General features: G+C 39.6%; 1 protein-coding gene across 1 annotated transcript in view; it reads right to left on the reverse strand.

Moving 5' to 3' along the window:
• SEMA5A (semaphorin 5A) overlaps positions 1-25,212 on the reverse strand; it is a 565,061-nt gene that overhangs the window by 272,827 nt on the left and 267,022 nt on the right. Inside the window, exon 5 of the mRNA XM_043489083.1 lies at positions 12,810-12,855. Coding sequence (XP_043345018.1) covers positions 12,810-12,855 — 46 coding nt within the window. The remainder of the gene's footprint in view (positions 1-12,809; positions 12,856-25,212) is intronic.

Consider the following 25,212-nt stretch of genomic DNA (forward strand, 5'->3'; position numbering starts at 1 on the left):
GTGGCTGGCACGTAAACGGAAAGGAATGGGTCAGAGTCAGGAATTAATTATACCGTCCTAGAATTTTCCTGTAGGGTGAGAGTGTGCACATGTGTGTTTCAGCATGACTTTCAGCAGGCATTCTGCACTTCTCTAGTCCCTGGATGTCATTACTTTCCTTCTCTTGAATGTAAGGACAAAAATATGAAGTTCACCCATGCCCCGCTAATGATAAAGTTTTAAAAAGTTGCAGAGTGAATATATTATTAAGTATCAAGGGATGCAAACTTTCACAGACATTCTTCTCCAGTCTATCACCTGCCAGATGACTACATATAATGATCAACTTTCATATAATCCTGAAGACACAAAGAAATCAAATGCTCCACAGAACACAGACAGAATTTCAATCTGAGACAAGAGGAAATCATCAAGGATAAAAGCTGGGTTTATGAAACACATTCCAGGAGCATCAGCCCAAACAGACTCAAGGTGGATTACAAAAAGGTGACAGTTAAAGTGAGACCCAAGGGTTGACATCTTCTAGATAGAGAAGAGAATGGGATTAAAATTGTTCATGAGAAGGAGGACCTGAGTAGATGCTGAGAGTTGGAAAGTGGCCCCCGGTCTGGGAAGTTTTGAGCAACTTGTCATTCCAAGACCCAAGGAAGCATCCCAAGACATCTGCCAACTGGAAGTGGACCCTCCTGTCAGGCAGGGAGGGGCCAGATCAAATGAAGCTTTGTCTAGTGTTAAATAAGGAATGTCACTGATTCCCAGCCCTGATTCTCTCCACTGTTTTTGCAAATTGCTTTTCCTTTCTGGGCTCTGGTCCCTGATTTTCCCATGTTTAAGCAATTATTTTCGATCTATGAAGAGAGAGGAAAGGAGAAAACCTACAGCCTAAAATATTCAATTAATCCAGGTGGTCCCTGGAGGAAACACTATTTCTACAAATAACTGAAGGCGTGGAAGTCATAAATGCTACTGCTCCTCGTGATCTCAAAGGGCACAGTCCAACTGGTCAGAAAGAGATTTTCCACTCTTGAATGGTGGCTATTTCAAACCCATATGTTCTCTAGGAGTGAAATACATACCAGATTTTGAAGACTTAATACAATTAAAATCAAGAAATGTAGCTCATTGTTTTTTTTTTTTTGTAATCACTACATGGTAAAATGTTAATATTTGGGATATAATGAGTTAAGTAAAATATATTATTAAAAATAATTTCCCCCAAAGGGATTAAGAGGTACCAACTACTATGTTTAAAATAAAGAAGCTACAAAGATATATTGTACAACACAGTGAATATATTCAATATTTTATAATAACTATAAATGGAATATAGCCTTTAAAAATTGTGAATTGTGTATCAATATGGTGTTCACTTGACATATATTCTACAACTATACCTCAATTAAAAATAATGCTTCATAATACTTGTTTCAATGTGATCATCAGATAACCTTAAACTGTCCATGAGGATCACATTATGTCTCTACTGGGCACTATAACCCTTTCTTCATCGGCGTGCCAACTCTTTTTCGTTACCCTTGTTGTTTTCTAGTTGCTCAGCTGTCTGCAACTCTTTGCAAGCCCATGGACTGTAACCCACCAGGCTCCTCTATCCATGGGGATTCTCCGCAAGAGTACTGGAGTGAGTTGCCATTTCCTCCTCCTGGGGATCTTCTGACCCAGGGTTCTAACCCACGTCTCCTGCGTTGACAGGTGGATTCTCTACCACTGAGCCAACCAAGGAAGCCCATTGTTACCCTTGGAAATAGTCATTTAAGTTGAAATAAAATAGTCATAGAAATCAAAAGGACAACTTAACTATTGACATATAAGAAAAGAACTCTGTATGAAGAATTTCTAGAGGGAAGTCTCCAAGCTGCAGTAAGCCGAGCACCAGATACACCCACAAAACGTGACAGAGGGGGGTCTCACTGTGTGTACTGATCACAATGCCGCGTCTGACATCTGTGATGGGGGCTGTGTTGCAAAGCTTCCGCACAGAAAGTCCCTGCCTTCCTGCCTGGTCCTGTGTCAGCGAACCAGGCTCTCTCTTGCCAGGTGGAGATGCTAATAAATTCTCCAAACCTCAATAAGAACACTTATTTCATCAATAACCTCAACCTGATTTCCACCAAAAGTCAGACACGACAATGAGAAGCAACCATGGGGAAAGTACAGCTAGTTCCCCTGTCCCTAAAAGAGCATCATACACACGGTAACGACAAACGCGTCTCCTTATTTTTGCATTATTTCTTCCGAAATTACATGGGTTTTTTTTTTTTTAAGAAATGCCCAATGGACTCTCATAAATCCTTCACTGAGATTTCTAGAGCTTACTGATATTTTATCACATTTGTTTTATGATTCTTTTTCTCTACATGCATGCATGTGTGTGTGAACATGTATATACATAAACACATATATGTATATACACTATATATGGGCGTCCGTGGTAGCTCAGTGGTAAAGAATCTGCCTGCCAATGCAGGAGACATGGGTTCAATCCCTGGTTCAGAAGATCCCCTGGAGGAGGAAATGGCAACCCACACTAGTATTCTTGCCTGGAGAATCTCATGGGCAGAGGAACTTGGCTGGCTGCAGCCCACAGGGTCGCAGAGGAGTTGGACACAACTTAGTGATTAAGCAACAACAGTGTAATATATATACACATATTCTAATTTTTTAAAATCAGAGTAAGTTTCAGAAATGAAACTTCACCCTTACTTATTTCAGAAGGTTTGTCCAAATAACAAAGACATTCTCCAAAGAACAAAGACATTTTGATAACATTACAGTTATCAAAGTCAGGACATTAATATTAATACATTCCTACCATCTTCTACCCAGACATTAAAATTTCACCAGTTGTCCCAGTACCATCCTTTATAGCAAGAAAAAACTTATTTCCTGCTCCAAGATACAATTTTAATCAAGTGTTTCATTTGCGTGACATATGCATTTATTCTCTTTAGGATGGAATAGCTGTTCTTACTCTTTATGCCTTTTGTGAGGGTGATTTTTTAACAGTGGAGACCAGTTTTTTGTAGAATGGCCTTCATGTTTGGTTTGTGTGATGGTTCCTCATGATGAAACTGAATATAATTTTTGGCTGTAATATGGAAATCTTGCTGTGGCCTTTTCAGTGCATCCAATCAGGAAGCTTATACTAACTCTTGTCCCATTATAGTGAAAGTACCTTAACTAGTTGGTTATCATAGCAGTGGCCAGACTTCTTCAGGATCAAGTCACAGGTTTTCCTCTTATAATTAATAAGCATTCTATAGGTAAAGACTTTGAGACTATATAGATACCTAGGTCATCACCAAACTCTCATAAATTTAGCATCCATTGATCACTTTTGCCTGAATCAGGTTTTTCATGTGATCATTGCCAAATGATGATTTCCTAATTAAATCATTCATTCAATATTTCCTAGTTGGTATTTTAGAATTAGGAAAAGCAGTCCCTTTGTCTCATTTGTTTACTCATTCATGTATTTTTATGTTAGTATTTACTCATGGATTCTTAGTTAATTCAATGTGTTTTAATCTGATTCTATCATTATTTTAATAATCAAATTGTCCCAGATTTCTTCAGTGAGTCCACATCGAGCTGGCTCTTAGATCCTTTTGACCTGCTCCCACCATTCTTTGAACAATCCTTTAATTTCTGAAACAAGAAAGTCTTCCAGGCTTATCTGGGACTTTCTTTGCCAAAACTCTACAATCAGCTACTTCTCTAAGAAGCCCTGTCTCTTCTTAATGGATAATTATATTTAGAAACCAAGCACTAGATATTGTTCAGTGTGTTCATTGCTGTTGGAATAACAATACTTCTAGACCTTCTTAGCCGAGGGTGCTAGGGAACTAGGAAATCAACAAATATATATATGGAAACATATATATCTGTACACACACAGATCTACACATTTCACTTTTTCAACACATACAACACGCCAAATAATATATTATACCATGAGAATCAAAATGAGAATAACCCTATCTATTGAATAATGTACATATTTTATAAAAGACTATTTAAAATCAAATGCTATTTTGGTTAAACTGCTGATCATTCTGATTTCTTATTATTACATTCATAATTTCATTAATGATCAACTCAAAGACTTTAGTTATACATCAAATTGCAGTAGAGAGATGATTCATTGTCCACTGTGATGAAATGATTTAAGAAGTTATTATTTATTGCCATCACTTTCAAAAAGCAATAACAATTAACATTTGTTACAAAATTACTATGCCTTACCCCTTATGCATACACTATTTAATTCCAGCAATGACAGTGGGTATTGATTTGTGGCTGTTCTCCAGATAAGAAAGCCCAGGCTAATTATTGCAAGATGGCGGAGGAGTAGGACGGGGAGACCACTTTCTCTCCTACAAATTCATCAAAAGAATAACTGAATGCAGAGCAAACCTCACAAAACAACTTCTGATCGCTAGCTGAGGTCATCAGGCGCCCAGAAAAGCAGACCATTGTCTTCGAAAGGAGGTAGGACAAAATATAAAAGATAAAAAGTGAGACAAAAGAGCTAAGGACGGAGACCCGTCCCGGGAAGGGAGTCTTAGGCGGCCTTGCTTGGGCTAGGGTCCGGGCCTGAGTTCCCTGAGGACAATCGGAGGGAGCTTCTGTGAGGTGCCAACTTGAACTGTGGGAGACCAAAAGAGAGAAAATTAACCGGCCGGAACACACTGCCGGCCGTTCGCAGAACAAAGGGACGGAGAAAGTCCCAAGAAGAGGTCGCAGGCTGCGGACCCACCCAGCCCCGCCGGAGGCAGGAGGCAGGGGGGAGGGGAAGGTCGCGGCGAGACACAGGGCGCAGGCACCCGACCGGCGCGGGCGGGGACTGGGGCTGGGGACGCGGAGGGCGGAAGGCGCGCGCACCCGACTGGCGTCAGCGGAAACTGAGACTGGGTCCGCGGAAGGGAGTGAGTGTGCCACACCTGGGGATAGTGCGCCCATCAAGCCCCTCGCTGCCTGGACCGCTCTGACGGGGAAGGCACAGAGAGCAGGTGCAGCTTTTCCTTCCGCGCTTTTGTGTAACACCCGAGGGCTGGAACCTAGCGCAGCGCGGGGCGCGCTCCATATAGAACAGCCGGGAGCCTGAGCAGCGCAGACGGAGAAAGCAGCGTCAGCCCCGCCCCGCAGCGCCAGCCCATCCCCGCAGCGTCAGCCCCTCCCAGCAGCGCAACGGAACTAGCTACCTGAATAAGAGTCCGCCTCCGCCCGCCTGTGTCAGGGCGGAAATGAGGCTCTGAAGAGACCGGCAAACAGAAGCCAAATAAACAAAGGGAACCGCTTCAGAAGGGACTGGTGCAACAGATTAAAATCCCTGTAGAAAACACCGACTTCACCGGAAGGGCCCTGTAGATATCGAGAAGTGTAAGCTGGAACGAGGAGCTATCTGAAACTGAGCCGACCCACACTGACCGCAGCAGCTCCAGAGAAACTCCTAGATATATTTTTACCTTTTTTTTTCTAAGTAAGGAAGGAAAAAAAAAAATTTTTTTTTCTTTTTATATTTTTTCTTTTTTATTTTTTCTCTTTTATTTTCCTTTAAAATTCCCTATTACTCCCCCATTACTCCTTAACTTTCATTTACATAGATTTTTACGATTTTTTTAATTAGGGGGAAAAAAATTTTTTTTTTTCTTTCTTTCTTTCTTTTTTTTCTTTTTTTCTTTTTCTTTTTTTCCTTTTTTCTTCTTTTTTTTCCTTTCCGTTTTCTCTTTTATTTTCTATTTTTCTTTTTCTCTTATTTCTTTTAAAGTCCTCTAGTACTCCTCTACTACTCTTCATTTTCATTTTCACTACACTATAACCTTACCAAAAAAAAAGAGAAGCCCTATCTTTAAACCGAAGATTATTCTCTCCCAATCTTGACTCTCTGTTTTCTACCTCAGAACACCTCTATTTCCTCCTTTCCCCTTCTCTTCCCAATCCAATTCTGTGAATCCTTGTAGGTATCTGAGATACGAAGAACACTCTGGGAACAGACAGCTGCGTAGATCTGTCTCTCTCCTCTTGAGTCCCCCTTTTTCTCCTCCTGCTCATCTCTATCTCCCTCCTCCCTTTTCTCCTGTTCATGTAACTCTGTGAACCTCTCTGGGTGTCCCTAACAGGGGAGAATCTTTTCGCCATTAACCTAGAAGTTTTATTATCAGTGCTGTATAGTTGGAGAAGTCCTGAGACTACAGGAAGAATAAAACTGAAATCCAGAGGCAGGAAACTTAAGCCCAAAACCTGAGAACACAAGAAAACTCCTGACTACATGGAACTTTAAGCAATAAGTGACCGTCCAAAAGCCTCCATACCTACACTGAAACCAACCACCACCCAAGAGCCAGTAAGTTTTAGAGCAAGACACACCATGCAAATTCTCCAGCAACACAGGAACATAGCCCCGAATGTCAACATACAGGCTGCCCAAGGTGACACCTAACACATAGACCCATCTCAAAACTCATTACTGGGCACTCCATTGCTCTCCAAAAAGAAGAAATCAAGTTCCACGCACCAGTACACTGACGCAAGCTTCCCTAATCGGGAAACCTTGACAAGCCAATCGTCTAACCCCACCCACTGGGTAAATCCTCCACAATAAAAAGCAACCACAGACCTCCAGAATACAGAAAGTCCACTCCAGACACAGCAATCTAAACAAGATGAAAAGGCAAAGAAATACCCAACAGGAAAAGGAACATGAAAAATGCCCACCAAGTCAAACAAAAGAGGAGGAGATAGGGAATCTACCTGAAAAAGAATTTAGAATAATGATAATAATAATGATCCAAAATCTTGAAAACAAAATGGAGTTACAGATAAATAGCCTGGAGACAAAGATTGAAAAGATACAAGAATTGTTTAATAAAGACCTAGAAGAAATAAAAAAGAGTCAATTAAAAATGAACAATGCAATGAATGAGATCAAAAACACTTTGGAGGGAACCAAGAGGAGAATAACGGAGGCAGAAGATAGGATAAGTGAGGTAGAAGATAAAATGGTGGAAATAAATGAAGCAGAGAGGAAAAAAGAAAAAAGGATCAAAAGAAATGAGGACAACCTCAGGGACCTCTGGGACACTGTGAAACGCCCCAACATTCGAATAATAGGAGTCCCAGAAGAAGAAGACAAAAAGGAAGGCCATGAGAAAATACTCGAGGAGATAATAGCTGAAAACTTCCCTAAAATGGGGAAGGAAATAGCCACTCAAGTCCAAGAAACCCAGAGAGTCCCAAACAGGATAAACCCAAGGCGAAACACCCCAAGACACATATTAATGAAACTAACAAAGATCAAACACAAAGAACAAATATTAAAAGCAGCAAGGGAAAAACAACAAATAACACACAAAGGGATTCCCATAAGGATAACAGCTGACCTATCAATAGAAACCCTCCAGGCCAGAAGGGAATGGCAGGACGTCCTGAAAGTAATGAAAGAGAATAACCTACAACCTAGATTACTGTATCCAGCAAGGATCTCATTCAGATATGAAGGAGAACTCAAAAGCTTTACAGATAAGCAAAAGCTGAGAGAATTCAGCACCACCAAACCAGCCCTTCAACAAATGCTAAAGGATCTTCTCTAGACAGGAAATGCAGAAAGGTTGTATAAACGTGAACCCAAAACAACAAAGTAAATGGCAACGGGACCACACCTATCAATAATTACCTTAAATGTAAATGGGTTGAATGCCCCAACCAAAAGACAAAGATTGGCTGAATGGATACAAAAACAAGACCCCCATATATGCTGTCTACAAGAGACCCACCTCAAAACAAGAGACACATACAGACTAAAAGTGAAGGGCTGGAAAAAAATATTTCATGCAAATGGAGACCAAAAGAAAGCAGGAGTCGCAATACTCATATCAGATAAAATAGACTTTCAAATAAAAGCTGTGAAAAGAGACAAAGAAGGACACTACATAATGATCAAAGGATCAATCCAAGAAGGAGATATAACAATTATAAATATATATGCACCCAACATAGGAGCACCGCAATATGTACGGCAAACACTAACGAGTATGAAAGAGGAAATTAATAGTAACACAATAATAGTGGGAGACTTTAATACCCCACTCACAACTATGGATAGATCAACTAAACAGAAAATTAACAAGGAAACACAAACTTTAAATGACACAATGGACCAGCTAGACCTAATTGATATCTATAGGACATTTCACCCCAAAACAAGCAACTTCACCTTTTTCTCAAGTGCACACGGAACCTTCTCCAGAATAGATCACATCCTGGGCCATAAATCTAGTCTTGGAAAATTCAAAAAAATTGAAATCATTCCAGTCATCTTTTCTGACCACAGTGCAGTAAGATTAGATCTCAATTACAGGAAAAAATTGTTAAAAATTCAAACACATGGAGGCTAAATAACACGCTTCTGAATAACCAACAAATCATAGAAGAAATCAAAAAAGAAATCAAAATATGTATAGAAATGAATGAAAATGAAAACACAACAACCCAAAACCTATGGGACACTGTAAAAGCAGTGCTAAGGGGAAGGTTCATAGCATTACAGGCTTACATCAAAAAGCAAGAAAAAAGCCAAATAAATAACCTAACTCTACACCTAAAGCAATTAGAGAAGGAAGAAAATGAAGAAACCCCTAGGGTTAGCAGAAGGAAAGAAATCTTAAAAAATTAAGGCCAGAAATAAATGCAATAGAACAAAGGAGACCATAGCAAAAATCAACAAAATTAAAAGCTGGTTTTTTTTTAAAGGTAAAAAAATTGACAAACCGTTAGCCAGACTCATTAAGAAACAAAGGGAGAAGAACCAAATTAACAAAATTAGAAATGAAAATGGAGAGATCACAACAGACAACACTGAAATACAAAGGATCATAAGAGACTACTACCAGCAGCTCTATGCCAATAAAATGGACAACTTGGATGAAATGGACAAATTCTTAGAAAAGTATAACTTTCCAAAACTGAACCAGGAAGAAATAGAAGATCTTAACAGACCCATCACAGGCAAGGAAATCGAAACTGTAATCAAAAATCTTCCAGCAAACAAAAGCCCAGGACCAGATGGCTTCACAGCTGAATTCTACCAAAAATTTAGAGAAGAGCTAACACCTACCTTACTCAAACTCTTCCAGAAAAATTGCAGAAGAAGGTAAACTTCCAAACTCATTCTATGAGGCCACCATCACCCTAATTCCAAAACCAGACAAAGATGCCACAAAAAAAGAAAACTACAGGCCAATATCACTGATGAACATAGATGCAAAAATCCTTAACAAAATTCTAGCAAACAGAATCCAACAACATATATTAAAAAATCATACACACACGACCAAGTGGGCTTTATCCCAGGAAATGCAAGGATTTCTTTAATATCTGCAAATCAATCAATGTAATACACCACATTAACAAATTGAAAGATAAAAACCCCATATGATTATCTCAATAGATGCAGAGAAAGCCTTTGACAAAATTCAACACTCATTTATGATTAAAACTCTCCAAAAAGCAGGAATAGAAGGAACATACCTCAACATAATAAAAGCTATATATGACAAACCCACAGCAAGCATCACCCTCAATGGTGAAAAATTGAAAGCATTTCCCCTGAAATCAGGAACAAGACAAGGGTGCCCACTCTCACCACTACTATTCAACATAGTGTTGGAAGTTTTGGCCACAGCAATCAGAGCAGAAAAAGAAGTAAAGGAATCCAGATAGGAAAAGAAGAAGTGAAACTCTCACTGTTTGCAGATGACATGATCCTCTACATAGAAAACCCTAAAGACTCTACCAGAAAATTACTAGAGCTAATCAATGAATATAGTAAAGTTGCAGGATATAAAATTAACACACAGAAATCCCTTGCATTCCTATATACTAACAATGAAAAAACAGAAAGAGAAATTAAGGAAACAATACCATTCACCATTGCAACAAAAAGAATAAAATACTTAGGAGTATATCTACCTAAAGAAACAAAAGACCTATACATAGAAAACTATAAAACACTGATGAAAGAAATCAAAGAGGACACAAACAGATGGAGAAACATACCGTGTTCATGGATTGGAAGAATCAATATTGTCAAAATGGCTATTCTACCCAAAGCAATCTATAGATTCAATGCAATCCCTATCAAGCTACCAACGGTATTTTTCACAGAACTAGACCAAAGAATTTCACAATTTGTATGGAAATACAAAAAACCTCGAATAGCCAAAGTAATCTTGAAAAAGAAGAATGGAACTGGAGGAATCAACCTGCCTGACTTCAGACTCTACTACAAAGCCACAGTCATCAAGACAGTGTGGTACTGGCACAAAGACAGAAATATAGACCAATGGAACAGAATAGAAAGCCCAGAGATAAATCCACGAACCTATGGACACCTTATCTTGACAAAGGAGGCAAGGATATACAATGGAAAAAAGACAACCTCTTTAACAAGTGGTGCTGGGAAAACTGGTCAACCACTTGTAAAAGAATGAAACTAGAACACTTTCTAACACCATACACAAAAATAAACTCAAAATGGATTAAAGATCTAAATGTAAGACCAGAAACTATAAAACTCCTAGAGGAGAACATAGGCAAAACACTCTCCGACATAAACCACAGCAAGATCCTCTATGACCCACCTCCAGAATATTGGAAATAAAAGCAAAACTAAACAAATGGGACCTAATGAAACTTAAAAGCTTTTGCACTACAAAGGAAACTATAAGTAAGGTGAAAAGACAGCCCTCAGATTGGGAGAAAATAATAGCAAATGAAGAAACAGACAAAGGATTAATCTCAAAAATATACAAGCAAGTCCTGCAGCTCAATTCCAGAAAAATAAATGACCCAATCAAAAAGTGGGCCAAAGAACTAAACAGACATTTCTCCAAAGAGAACAATACAGATGGCTAAACAACACTGAAGGTTCTCAACATCACTCATTATCAGAGAAATGCAAATCAAAACCACAATGAGGTACCATCTCACGCCGGTCAGAATGGCTGCTATCCAAAAGTCTACAAGCAATAAATGCTGGAGAGGGTGTGGAGAAAAGGGAACCCTCTTACACTGTTGGTGGGAATGCAAACTAGTACAGCCACTATGGAGAACAGTGTGGAGATTCCTTAAAAAACTGGAAATAGAACTGCCATATGACCCAGCAATCCCACTTCTGGGCATACACACCCAGGAAACCAGATCTGAAAGAGACACGTGTACCCCAATGTTCATCGCAGCACTGTTTATAATAGCCAGGACATGGAAACAACCTAGATGCCCATCAGCAGACGAATGGATAAGGAAGCTGTGGTACATATACACCATGGAATATTACTCAGCCATTAAAAAGAATTCATTTGAATCAGTTCTAATGAGATGGATGAAACTGGAGCCCATTATACAGAGTGAAGTAAGCCAGAAAGATAAAGGACATTACAGCATACTAACACATATATATGGAATTTAGAAAGATGGTAACGATAACCCTATATGCAAAACGGAAAAAGAGACACAGAAATACAGAACAGACTTTTGAACTCTGTGGGAGAAGGTGAGGGTGGGATATTTCAAAAGAACAGCATGTATACTATCTATGGTGAAACAGATCCCCAGCCCAGGTGGGATGCACGAGACAAGTGCTCCAGCCTGGTGCACTGGGAAGACCCAGAGGAATCGGGTGGAGAGGGAGATGGGAGGGGGGATCGGGATGGGGAATAAGTGTAAATCTATGGCTGATTCATATCAATGTATGACAAAACCCACTGAAATGTTGTGAAGTAATTAGCCTCCAACTAATAAAAAAATTAAAAAAAAAGAAAAAAAAAAAAAGAAAGCCCACTATTGCTGGTAGTCACGAAACTAGATGAACCCAGCGCTATTGGTCTTTAAAGTGTTTGCCGATATTAGTTTTCTTGTGGAGGTTGGCTTATGTTAAGGTACTGGTAAATGAAACTTAAATTTCATATTAAATCCTAACTCTAAAGTTTCCTGAATGTTCACAAATACCAGCATCACAAAGAGAAGAAAATAACGTGAACTTCTTGCCAGTCACTTCTTAGAACTCTAGTACGTGAGGGTGATTAAAGAATTTTTCCCAACTATATACAGCCCAAGGATTCTGTGCTTCATGGGGAGTTCCAGAATCTTGGTAGAGGAGATATTTATGCCACGACCCTGTCCTTCTCCAAGAGACTCTGCTAAAGACTGAAAGGGCCTTTGTGATTCAGATCTGCCACTAAAATATACACCATTCAGGCTTAAGCATCTCAGGTTCCTCCTCCAAACTACAAAAATAAAAACCTAGGTAAACTGCATTTTTATCTATCATCGCTAATTCTTCATCATATGTGGTTTTTAAGCCATATAGTTCTATTTTTTAATTGCAAATAATAAAGAAGAAACAGAGTTGTTTTTCTAAGGGAGCTGATTTTGATAATATGATGGCTGGATAAATCAAACTGAATCATCAATGATTAACTAGGGTGGAAAGGTCACTCCCTAACACTGAGGAAATATCCATTGAATTAGCTCTCATTTGATGTAGAGTAAGTCAGGATGATTCCATGAAAGGAAAAGAGGCTGCCCAGAAGGAAGAGGGCTAATTGAGAATTAAAGCGGGTGAGGACTCATGTCTAATAGGTCAGCCAAGAGTTCCGCGGCCTAACCTTCTGAGGAAAGGAACACTTCCTCTGACTTGATTTACACCTTCACGTACATCTGTCTTCATCCCCTTAAACACAGAGCTAATTAGGATGGAAAACAAAAGCTCGAGAAAAATAAATTGCACCTACCTGGATCAGAGACAAATCCTCCAGCTGTAACCTGAAGAGGTAGTTTCTACAAAATACAAAAAGAGAACAGTTTCATTTTTAATAGATCTAAAAAAAATTACAGTTCATAAAAAAATATGAGAACAAGAGAAAAAAAAAAAAACAGCAACAACGATTTTTGGCTTCCAAAGCAATCTCCTGCTAAGCCTGTGTGTAACACAGTTTTCCTGTTTTCCTTGGAACCCAGATTTCACAGACATTCAGTAAGGCAACAAAAACACACATTTGAGATTGGCGAGAAAGCTAAGGAATAAGGGGGTGGGAACTAAGGTAAGTCTAAACTACTAACTAGCTCTCTGAATTCACGGAATTCCATTCAGACAAAAGGGCGTGGGTATTCAATTCTGAAACTAAGTTTAAGTTCAGCAAGACGATACAAAACCACTCTTCGTGAGTCTTCATCCTGATAGGTCACCTGCATTCACCAAGTTTTATAATTAAAACACATCCAGGTTTTGAATTCACCAATGGTCTGACCATTATAGCTCTCTACCTCACTGGATGGATTCTGTGTGCGATAACTTCAGAAGCATGAGCTTGTCTACCTGCCATCAAGGGTTTGAAAGGGTCAGCTCTGGCTGCCTAAGCATGAAACAGGGAATCAGAGAAAAGGAAATGATCAGCTTTCAACAATAAAGAGGAACAACAATGAAATATGCAAGAGAGATCAGCAGAGCATGAGGGAAAAATGTAGATTTGGCCACATGAGACTTTGGATCATATTGCTGTAGCTTTTAGAAACAATGGATTGGTCTCCAACTTTAGTCTTGAAAGAACATCTTAACATCATGCAGATGAGAAGCTGGGGCGGCAGAGGCAGCACCCGAGGGACGGATGGACAGGAAAGTCAGCCCAGGGCTGAACAGTGATGGCAGGGAGAAATTGACAGAGTGGAGAGCAGACCTCAAGAACGCATGCGTGCAGGGAGGGGTCTCCGAGAAGCTGAGAATACTGTTATAATAGGATGGTCCAAGGTAAGAGAATACTAAGAGAATACCAATTCTCCCAACACCAGCAAGAAACAAATGCAAACGATTTTCACTCTCTTGTGGAGGTGGGCAGATGTTGGAAGTGAGCACACTGTCCCAGAGGAGGTGACAAGGGACAGCCACAACAGCCATGGGCACGGCCCTGAGAGAACCAAGAAACATCTCGATGGTGGGGATGCAGATGGCAGGCACAAACAACGGGGATGGTTCCGGCTCCAAAAACATGTAGGCGCACACTGCTGGAGGAAGAAAGGGATTTTAGTTCACTTTCAGGGTGGCCTCAGGAGGACCAGCCCTTGCCCCCGGGGCACCCAGGTTTCTCACAATATGCACCCGCTCCAAGGGAACGCAGCCAGCCTGCACGTTGAAAATCACTTCTCCAACCAATACAATGGCATGCTCACTACGCTCTTTCTGCGACTTCAATTCAACCTCTGAAATATGGAAGTGGCCAAAAAATTCTTTCAGGTTTTTCCATTTTGGCCAGCTCGATAAAGTGCATGATAAATGGCACCTCCACCACAGAACCATTGAGGGGACACTTCCCACCTCTCTGCTTACAGTCAAATCATAGACCTCTACAGAGGGCTTCCCTGGTGGCTCAGCTGGTAAAGCATCTGCCTGCAATGCAGGAGACCTGAGTTTAATCCCTGGGTCGGGAAGATCCCCTGGAGAAGGGAATGGCAACCCACTCCAGTATTCTTGCCTGGAGAATTCCATGGACAAAGAAGCCTGGTGGACTACAGTTCATGGGATTGCAAAGAGCTGGATACAACTGAACGACTAACACTATCACTACACAGAACTGAGGATGCCTTTGAAGAGGGAATGTGGAAGCTGGACTACTTCTATTTAGCCCAGCACTATGGACAGGCAAGATTTCCAACAGAAAACATCTTCCTGCAGGGGAAGGAAGATGAATTCAGAGGAGGAACAGAGGAGTGTAGTCAGGCTGCCGAGGGAAGCACCACTGAAGGCTTCCTAGAATACAAAGAGCTGCCAAGATCTCACCTAATGTGAAACAGACACCGGCAAAGTGCCTCTAGGAGAAATTAGAAATCTATACCTACCCAGGGCTTCCCTGGTGTTTCAGACGGTAAAGTGTCTGCCTGCAAAGCAGGAGACTCAGGTTTGATCCCTGGGTCAGGAAGATCCCCTGGAGAAGGAAACAGCAACCCACTCCAGTACTCTTGCCTGAAAAATCCAATGGATGGAGAAGCCTGGTAGCCTACAGTCTATGCGGTCCCAAAGAGTCGGACATGACTTACTGACTTTACTTTCACTTTCATACCTACCCAGAGATAAATCTTTCAGATGAGGGGTTTACAAGAGGCACCAGAGGCAATTACTGGCAGTGACACACTCACAGCCTCTTATGAGCACCATGGTTCCCCACCCCCAGGCTGGGTTCATCATGGGCTTTCTGGCTGCAGGAAGTTGCCAGAAGTCACTGCCCCTTTACTATAGGATGCCGTGTTGCCTAGGATATTTGTGCAAAGGCCAAAGCTCTGTCACCAAACTGCATGGGGAGGGAAGGTGGGCACACTATGCTTCCAACATTTCATCTGTAAAATGGAGCTAATCGTCCCATCTACTCGCTGATGTTGCTTTGAGGTTTAAATCAAAGGAAACACAGAATGGTGTCTGACCAGCACTTAATTACCAGTAACTACTTCTAGGTAGTTTATGGAAAATATTAACATTTCCAGACATGTTGAAATTCTCAGCATTTTCTCCATTGTACGGAGAAGGAAAGAGCATTTTCGCCTTCCAGCAAAGGCAGGTTTCAGGCATAAGTAGGTGCAATTATCTCTGTGTTCAGGTGATGGGGTTGTTGTCGGGGAGGCGGGGGATGGCGGTGGCACCACTAGGCTTTTGAAAAAGACAACATTGTTCATCTTGTCATGGTTCTGGCACCCAGTGGTCACACTCTTTCGAGCTCACTGGCTCTTTTAAGGAAAAAAAATATTGTTTTTCTGCAAATGTTCCCAATAAAGAAGCCATTTGTATTTTTAATCAATGAATTACTTGAGAGCTTTGATGATATTGCAAGGCCACCTCTTTCTCTCTCTCTCTCTTTCTTTCTTCTTCCTCCGCTGTCCCACACACATACACACCTACAAGGATGAACACACACACTACAGTATTGTCTCTGAGAACTTTCTAGAAAGACGGTTCTCATACACTAAGGAAGAGCTGGGAGGCTTCGTACCATTGAGGAAAGAGGGTGGTTGTGTCCATGATGCTCTGTAGAGCTATGAACAGGAAAACTGGACAGTAAAGTTCAAAGTCATCTTTCTCCTTGTGATGAGGGTTGAAGGAGGTGTGAGGTCCTCTCTGAAAACCCTGGGTGCCGTTTCAGGTGTTGTTCATGGGGGAAATATTATGGTCTGAATGTTTGTGTCTTCCTAAAATTTATACATTGAAATCCAACCCTCAAAGTATTAAGAGGTGGGGCCTTTGGCAGGTGATTTGGTCATGAGGGTGGGGCCCTCATGAATGGGATTAGTGCCCTGACCAAAGAGGCTCCAGAGAGCTCCCTCCCCCTTCCACCATGTGAGGACACAGTGAAAAGTCTGCTGTCTGCAAACTAGAAGAGGATCCTTACAAGAACCCCACAGGGCTGGTATACAGATCTTGGACTGTCAACCCTCAGAATTGTGAGACATAAATCTCTGTTATTTATAAGCTTCCCAGTCTGTGGTGTTTTGTAATAGCAGCTCAAATGGACCAAGGTAGGAAGACATTGATTGATGATGACAAATACGGCACACTCTTAGCGTACATCTCTGCAGTCAACTCTAGCTCCACTGGCCACATCTGCTGCATGTCTCAACAGTCTGTAAAGGGCTTACCAGTGGATTTCAGCCATTTACTCTTCCTTCCCGAGATAACTGAGACTATGGTACCCTCACAACCATCTCATCAGTAATCAATCACTATGGCATAGGTGAAAAGACAGGGCAGAGAGGAGGGGCATGCCTACTAGGAAAGACAGCTCAGTAATTATGAGATACCATCACCATCACTAGTATCCCATGCCTCAAACCTTAATGAAGCAAATCACCAAAAATCTGAACTTTTCCTTTGATATTTTCTGGGTCATAAGATGCAAGGTAGTGATTTTTTTTTAACCTATTCTCAAGTTTTGACCTACAAAATTCATAAAGTCCAAGAATTTTGGAGCTAGGTTGTCATTAGAGAATATATACCCCTTGATACTTGTTCTGGACATTTCTGCAAAGTAAGGGGCACAGTGTGATTTATCTAAGATTATCAGGATTCAGAGAAACACCTGTGATTAGAAATAGGACTCCTCACTTTGCTGTCCCTTACACCATTGTGCCAAATGGCCTCACCAATCAGTCATCCAGTGTCCTCTTTCCAATTTGACTGACAGCAAACACACACACACATACAGAGGAATCATTCTTACAGTACAATTATTTCATGTCATCATTGTTCATCTACAGGTGCATTTACAAATGTTTCTGAGATAATTCAAGTCTTGGCACTACTCATGAAAAGCTTTCAGTTGTAGGTAAATGAGTTTCACCTCTGGGACTGTGATCTGCCTGGGACATATGTCTCCCCATTAAGAGGAAATGTTAATCCCACAGATCTGGCTCATTACATGGTGCCTCATCTCCCTCTTAATTTCACATGAATTATTCCTGAAACTGCCTAACCATACTTATTTTAAGAGTGCCCAGTTCCATGCTTTGTAAAATGAGAGAGCAAAACTATACAATCCGTCAATTTGCTTAACACAGATTCCTAAAAGATTGGGACCTTTTTTAGAGATAGAAAATGAGCAACAGAGTTGGATAATCAAATGACCATCTAATGAAATAATTGTTATTATGACATAGTTCAATAAATTCCTAACACTTTACAGGTGTATTTTTATTGTCTACAACTGAATACCATACTTAAATAATCTTAAATGAAATTTCAGCATACAAAAGAGGTAAGAAAATGTATTCAATAGTTTACTTATATGTAATACCTGCTAATCATAAAGTCAGTTGATTAAGTTGATTTTAACATTTTGAATTTGGCATTATCAGAATTATCTCTAATTTTGAGTAGCCTCAAAGTCTAATTATGGTCTCTTTTGGTGTTGGTTGGATGGTTACATTTTCGTTGCCTTTTTTTTTTTTAACTTGTTTGAATTTTGTGAGAAAGAGTTGGCAGATGTTTTCAAATATTTGTTTAATACATGAACATGTCTACACAAACCCATGGGCAATTTAATACCTTGCTAGACCTTTCCATATTAGAAATACATAGTATTATACATTTTAGTAGTCACTTTATCTATCATGATTTTCAACAATTTTTTTTTAAATTGAAAACATGAAATATACATGAAAAATGTGTGGAATTCCCTAATCATCTCCTTGGAACCTAAGACTCTGACAAAAACATAGTGTGGATTCTACCATTCTCAAAACACTTTCATCAAACTATTTGGTTCCAAGTATAATTCCAAGTGTGTTTTTCTGCTGTTGGAAAAATTCCAGTATAGCTAGCAACATAAGGGACCGAAATCTCCTATGACAGCTTGATCCATCACAGTTCAGGTGAACGACCTATGAAGTTAAAGGTTACAAAAAGAAAGAAAATCTTCTAAAGGGAATATAAAAATGGATACTCCCAGATGTTGGGTCACTCAGGCACTAAAGTAAGATCTATGGTCCCCTGCAAGAGGCTGCTCTCCAGGGCTTTATGGAAGAGGCAATCACTTTATCTTGCAACTGAGAGCACAGAGAAGGGAAAACAATGTATGTGAGGTTCAAGAGAAAGGCTACCAACCTTTCCAGCAAGAAGGAATAATGCTTCTGGCTCCCAGCCAACAGAGAATACTAACCAAACGTTTCACATAAGGTCAGATTCTCTATTCGGGCAGTGCTTTGAGCAACCCAAAGCATTTAAGTGGCCTCATTAATCTTCCTAACACCCCTCGATGTAAATAGGTAATAATGAGGAATATCGTCATTCTGCAGGGAGAAGGCAGTGCTGCAGGAGGTTAAGAGATTAAATTCTAAGAGCATATTAGTTACATAGCTTAGGGGAGCTGGTCTCTATTGCCATGTCCCACCTCGCATTACAGAAGTACAAAGCAAGGGTTTAACAAGGCTGTAAAGGTTCAATTTTATGGCTACAGTCAATAAAACTATGGGATTTTCCTCCCTTGGTTTGAACTTACTCTTTATCAAAGGTATGGAATAAAATTTGACATGCACATTTAAATGTAATAACTGTATTACTTTTAAGAGTGATAGATGAGGAATACATAGATCCGGTAAACTGAATAATTCAAATCACAAAGCCATTGAATTTGACAGACACAAACTGACAGTTCTTAAGCTCCTCCATCCTTCCCCCACTAGACATCTGAGTGTATGGTCTCCCTCTTGACCAGAGTGTATTTCTTTCTGACTGACTATAGGAATGAATAACTCATTCCCACCTCCCAGCACATCCCCCAGTGGCCTATTAGAAACAAATCGCTAAGCACAACAATATATTCTCTGAGGGAGCAGCGGGGGCCTTAATAGACGAACTTCATTTGTGTCTTCATGTAAAGTAATAAAATTCAGTCAGCATTAAAGAAAAGGTTGAGCCTTCATGAGCATATTAACTAAATGATTCATTTTATCTAGAGACACCATAAAACTTAACTCTGACCTCCATTAATTATGGAAGACACAGGTGTTTTAAAATGACATTCGCTTAGAATAATTCAATTGGTCTCCGATGAATATAGTTATAAAATCAAAGGAAATAATTTCAGGTTCTTATTGAACATTTAAGTTAGAGGCTTGCTTATAACTGAGGAGCAAAAGACTGAATAATTAAGAAAGGTAGACTTGTACTTTGCACTAGGAAAATCAAGCAAATCTTGATTTACTCACAGAAAAGCAAGGAAATCTATAAAAAAAAAAAAAAGGTTTAAACAACAGTGATAGAAACACACATGTGTGTGTGCCAAGTCACTTCAGTCGTGTCCTACTCTGTGTGACCCTATGGACTGAAGCCCACCAGGTTCCTCTGTCCCTGGGATTCTCCAGGCAAGAATACTGGGGTGGGTTGCCATGCCCTCCTCCAGAAGATCTTCTCGACCCAGGGATGGAACCCACATCTCTCACATCTTCTGCATTGGCTGGAGGGCTCTTTCCCACTAGTGCCACCATGTTGGTTGTTTATTAAAGTTTAGACCACTATTGATGGTGAAGCAATCTGAAAACAAAATACCCACTGCACATAAACTGGGACCATTTGGGTAAATCTGAGAGTGAAGCTAGTCTCCCCTGTACCTGAGTCGGCTTCACCTCTTCTGCGATTTCCCATTAGTGCACGATTCCATCCTGACTGTTGTCAATATTCCACTGGCAGAGAGGCTGATACTGTGACTTCTTACATGACACCCAGATTTATAGTTGCAGAGACAGACTTAAAGATTAAAATACAATAAATGTGTGACTCTGAAGCTAAAGAAAAGTAGTATCTATATTTCTTATAGCACAAAATGTTTTCATAAAAATTATTTTAATTATCTACATGTAAATATTTAATATTTCAATCATATCAAAATTTTAAGAATATTAATTTCAGCATGTAACCAACTCACATAGCTCACCAACCTATCTATAATTGCTATTCCTAAGGCTTTCATTATGTTGATTGATTCTAAACAAATTCGAGGAGCTTTTATTTTCTGTTACCCTAACCACTCCAAAAATATCTTTTCAATGTACTTTTCTCATAAGTTTTTGGGAGTCTAATTCAGCTTTAATATTACCAACTTATAAACAGTGGGATCACATTTAGATCACAGTTTTTGAATACTGACTTTTTTTCACTTTGCTGATACATTTTGCCATATGGTGAGAAATGTATAATATTGTCATGTTATGAGCTACCTCTTCAGTCAGAATTTTTCCAACCCTCTTTGAAAAATAATAAATACATGTACTTTGGGTATTATTATATTATTATAATACCATATGTGTCTAGCACTCACTCTCCCAAAATTATACCGGTTTATCTCATTACCTATCCTAAAAAAATCCATTTCAAACCCATTGAAAGCCTTGATTACTGTAAAAAAAAGTTCCAAAGAATACATCAAAACCAAAATTAAACCACATTAATAGTACTCTTATATATTTAACTACCAATATTCAAAGGCAGAGAAATAGATGGAAACCTCTTACTATTTTGCAAGTAGAATCAAATAACAGAGATGGATTTTTAGTGGTTAGTAAATTCCAAAGATATGAAATCAGGAAAATCTTTTCCCATAAGCATATTTAGGGACAAAGTTATGAATCAATACTGTCAACAATTATATCAGTAATTTAAATTTTGTTTCTGGTCGCTCAGTCATATCTGACTCTTTGCGACCCCATGGACCATAGCCCACCAGGCTTCTCTGTCCATGAGGATTCTCCAGGAAAGAATCCTGGAAAGAATACTGGATTGGGCTCTCATGCCTTCCTCCAGGGGATCTTCCCAATCCAGGAATCAAACCCAGGTCTCCCACATTGCTGGTGGATTCTTTACTGACAGAGCCACCAGGTAACCCCAATTTAAGTTTTATTATGTTCTAAACATTATGTGCAAATTTCTAAGTGCTTTGAAGATTACAGATCATGATTTATTGCCCTAAATTTAACTCATGACTTCAGCTTTTCTGGTCCATTGGGTATTTGATTTGTTCCTTTCCATTTTTCAATTAATAGAGATCATTTTTCATTGCAAAACTACCAACTGTATTATTTTATGCTTCCTTTAACCTATGCTTTCCTAGGAATATTCACTCTTCAAATTATCTCCATATATACTACTTTTCCGGGTTATCTTAGAGTTAGTAAAACCTGAGATCTTTTTCATGTATCTCACATAACAGAAGAACTCTAATTCATTTCTCAAATGCTCAATTCCAGTGATGGCATTACAACAAGCCACAGTTTCAAACCACACTCCCAAATCTTATCTTTGAACCTTGTTCTCAACCACCTATCATGATTGGTCATCAGTCACCATCAACCCAAAGATATCTCAAATCTGACTTATCTCCACTTGCACTATCACTGCCTAAGTTTAAATTCTCTCTACTGACACTTGACCCAGATCCCCCAATTGCCGTCCGTACCTCCAAACTCTAGTGCATTCTGCACACAGTATGGTGGAAGAATTTTTCTAGTGCAAATATGAACTTATAAACATGCAGCCTTAGAAATATCCTGAGCGCCTACTGTCTTTAGCAGAGGTTTGCAAGTCTGCCAGGCCAGCGGATTACCAGAAGCTTGATTAATCAAAAATTCCAACATTACTTTTGAAAGTCTAATTCAAATGTTCTGAGGAGAGGCCTGGCTATCGGCATTCTTGAGAGATTTCTCAGACCATCCTACTGACTGCCGCATTAGAAACACAGGTTTACAGGATGAGATCCCCACTCCACCATAATCTACAGCCCCAGCCTCACCTACACCTACCCCTCCTCCCAGTCACTAACAGGTCCAGTTAAGGCGAGCTCCTATCAGCCTCGTCGGCATCTGAGCTCCCTGTTCTATGATCCTTCTGGAAGACCTCTAAGGCCAACTGAAAAAGCACCTTCTCAGTACACCCATTTCACCCTTCTTTCCTCTTGGTGTTTTCAAGGCTCTTTATTCAGGCCTCCCTGGAGAACATAACCATTCATGTTCCCCATTCCCATCAGGCCAGGAGTACGGAAAATATTTCATGGGCTAAATAGCAAACACTTCACCTTTGTGGCCCTGTGGGAACTACTCATCTCTGCAGTGAAAGCTGGAAAGCAGCCATAAGTGATGTGCAAATGAATGGGTGTGGCTGTGTGCCAATAAAACTTTATTTACAAAAGCAAGAGGCCAACCCAGCGACCTTAGCTTGCCAACCTATGCACTAGGATCTAAAGTCTTTACCAGGCAGACACTCTGCTGCATCTTCCTTTTCCCCTTGCCTAAGATACTTCCTGGCACAAAGTAGGTTCTATAAATATTTGATGAATGAAGAGCAACAATGTGAACTAATAAATTCTGATGGAACCCATGCGGGACTGACTAGGAGAAAACTCGCAACACTCAAGACTTGTAACCCACACATGCACTCAAAAGCTGGCTAATTTTTATCATTCAGGGAATATGGGAAAGGGGAAGACTATATTAACTAAATAAGTAACTATTCTGCTAGGTTTATTCTCCTTAGCCATACCTCCAGCAGAAAGAAAAATGCAGAGATTTTTTTTTTTGTTTTTTTTTTAATATAACAGCAAAAGGAACACAATGGTTGGATGGTCCTTCCCACAGGAGCGTCTGCAGACCACCTGTTTGTTAAAAGCTCACACTCTGGGACCACCCTCCAGGTCCCTACTCAGCAGAGCTGGGAGAAGGGGCAGAGCAAGCTTCATTTTGAACGACTGTCCCAGGTGATACTTAGGTACAGGGATGTTTGGTAAATAATGAACAAAATGTAACAAAGCAGGAAGACGAAGAACAGATTTTTTTAAAGAAAAACACAGATTAGGTTAATCAATCAAAAGGTCTATTGGAAGACAGGCGAGAAGAAGGAAGATAGGCAAAGAGAATCTTAAGAGGAAAACACACCTATGTAGCAAGAGCCAACAGGAAAAAGGAAATATTTAAATCCTAAAGTACAGTTTAAAAAAAAAAATTCCCGCTGGGGTGGGATAAAAATGAAGAGCAGGAATAGAAGCTCCATCCCTTCGTTCATCACCAGCTGTCTTCCTAAGTCATAATTAATATAAATACTATGCCAACATCATCATTATCAGGGATTTCTTTGCACAATGGGGGTTTACTGCTTTTTGGATTCACTCCTAATTGCTAATTTTACTCCACTCAGCATGAGTTACCTTTAATTGTATAAACTGGAAAATGGAAAGAAGTTGTGGCTACTGGAAGGAGAACTGCTGATCTCATAAAAATCTCCAGTTTTTCTTTTAATTATAGACTGCTTCCAACAGATTAACTCCAAGGTAAACTTCGAAAGAAAAATAGGAATTATAACCATCAAAAAAGGAGAGAATTATATTGGTCAAATTTCAAAGGTGACACGTGACTTCAAAATTTAGCTCCACTTGTTTCGAATCAACAGCAAAATCATTTTGAAAGGAGGAATTTACACTGAGTAGAAGCCTGCCCATTCATTTAACGTGATCGTATGACATTATATACTTGGAACACTAAAAGCAAATTCAGTACCAGCATAACAAAAAGCAAGTTAATCTTTTTTTTTTCTTTTTATCTTTGTTTTTTGTAGATTCAAATCATGGGCAAAACAATGGTCTAAAATAACACACTCAGATGTTTCAAGACCAGTTTTCTGTGACCTTAAGAGAGACCAAGCTCTGCCTTGAAGGCAGGTAGATTTTAGCTTTTGTTTTTAGTAGAAAACATGCTGATTTGAAATCTGTACTATTTTTCACACAGATATGTACAGAAATATCTTTCAGTATATGGAAATAGTCCTTTGACCATAATGGTCATAGGGTTCTATACGGGGCACATTCACAACTCTTGGCTGGTACCCACATTGAGTCAGATGTGCAAGGAAACCCATGCAACCCCATTACCCTTTCAATTAATATTTTTATGAAGTTCCCATTGTGTGATGCAATTTTAAAGTTTAAAATTTTAGAACGAAAATTAAAAGTTTCCCAAGACAAACATAAATCTTATGCTTGTCATCAATTATGATTTTTACCTGACCCAGTATTGGGTCTATGGTCTTCAATCCTGTCCTCTCAATTACTGGAAGATGGGTGGGCTTCCTGGACTCACAAGTGCTTGTATAAGAGCTCAGAGATGAGTGTTCTTACCAAAATATCATAGATTGTAAGACTGTGCTCTTAAGTGATAGGTTTCTATTACACTGAAGCTTGTTAGAAAAGAGGAAGATAATCAGAAAACAGGTTATAGCAAGAAAATGGATGAAAGACCAAGACACAAACAAAAGCTGAAAGAAGCTCATGTTCTCTCTGATGATGAAAAAACTTTTTTTCTCACTATTTATTGTATGACTTTACAAAAATATGGCTAATTTGTAAACACTCTAATTATTGTCAAACACCTTTTTGTGTGTAGATCAAGTTAGTTGCCACTTGGAGTAACACTTGAATTCAACACAGAATCACTAGCTATCCATACACGAACCCAAAACACTAAAGACAGATTCATTTGGAGAAGAAAATGTCATTACTCTCACTTTGATCTACTGTTACAATGTTATACACAGTGAAACTGGAACCAAGTTTGTGAAATACTATTTCTTTGTGAATTGTTATCCTTTCATTTGAGATTTTCACACACATGTAAACACATATA

This window comes from Cervus canadensis, chromosome 16 (assembly GCF_019320065.1).
Source record: "Cervus canadensis isolate Bull #8, Minnesota chromosome 16, ASM1932006v1, whole genome shotgun sequence".
In the NCBI taxonomy this organism is placed as follows: Eukaryota; Metazoa; Chordata; class Mammalia; order Artiodactyla; family Cervidae; genus Cervus; species Cervus canadensis.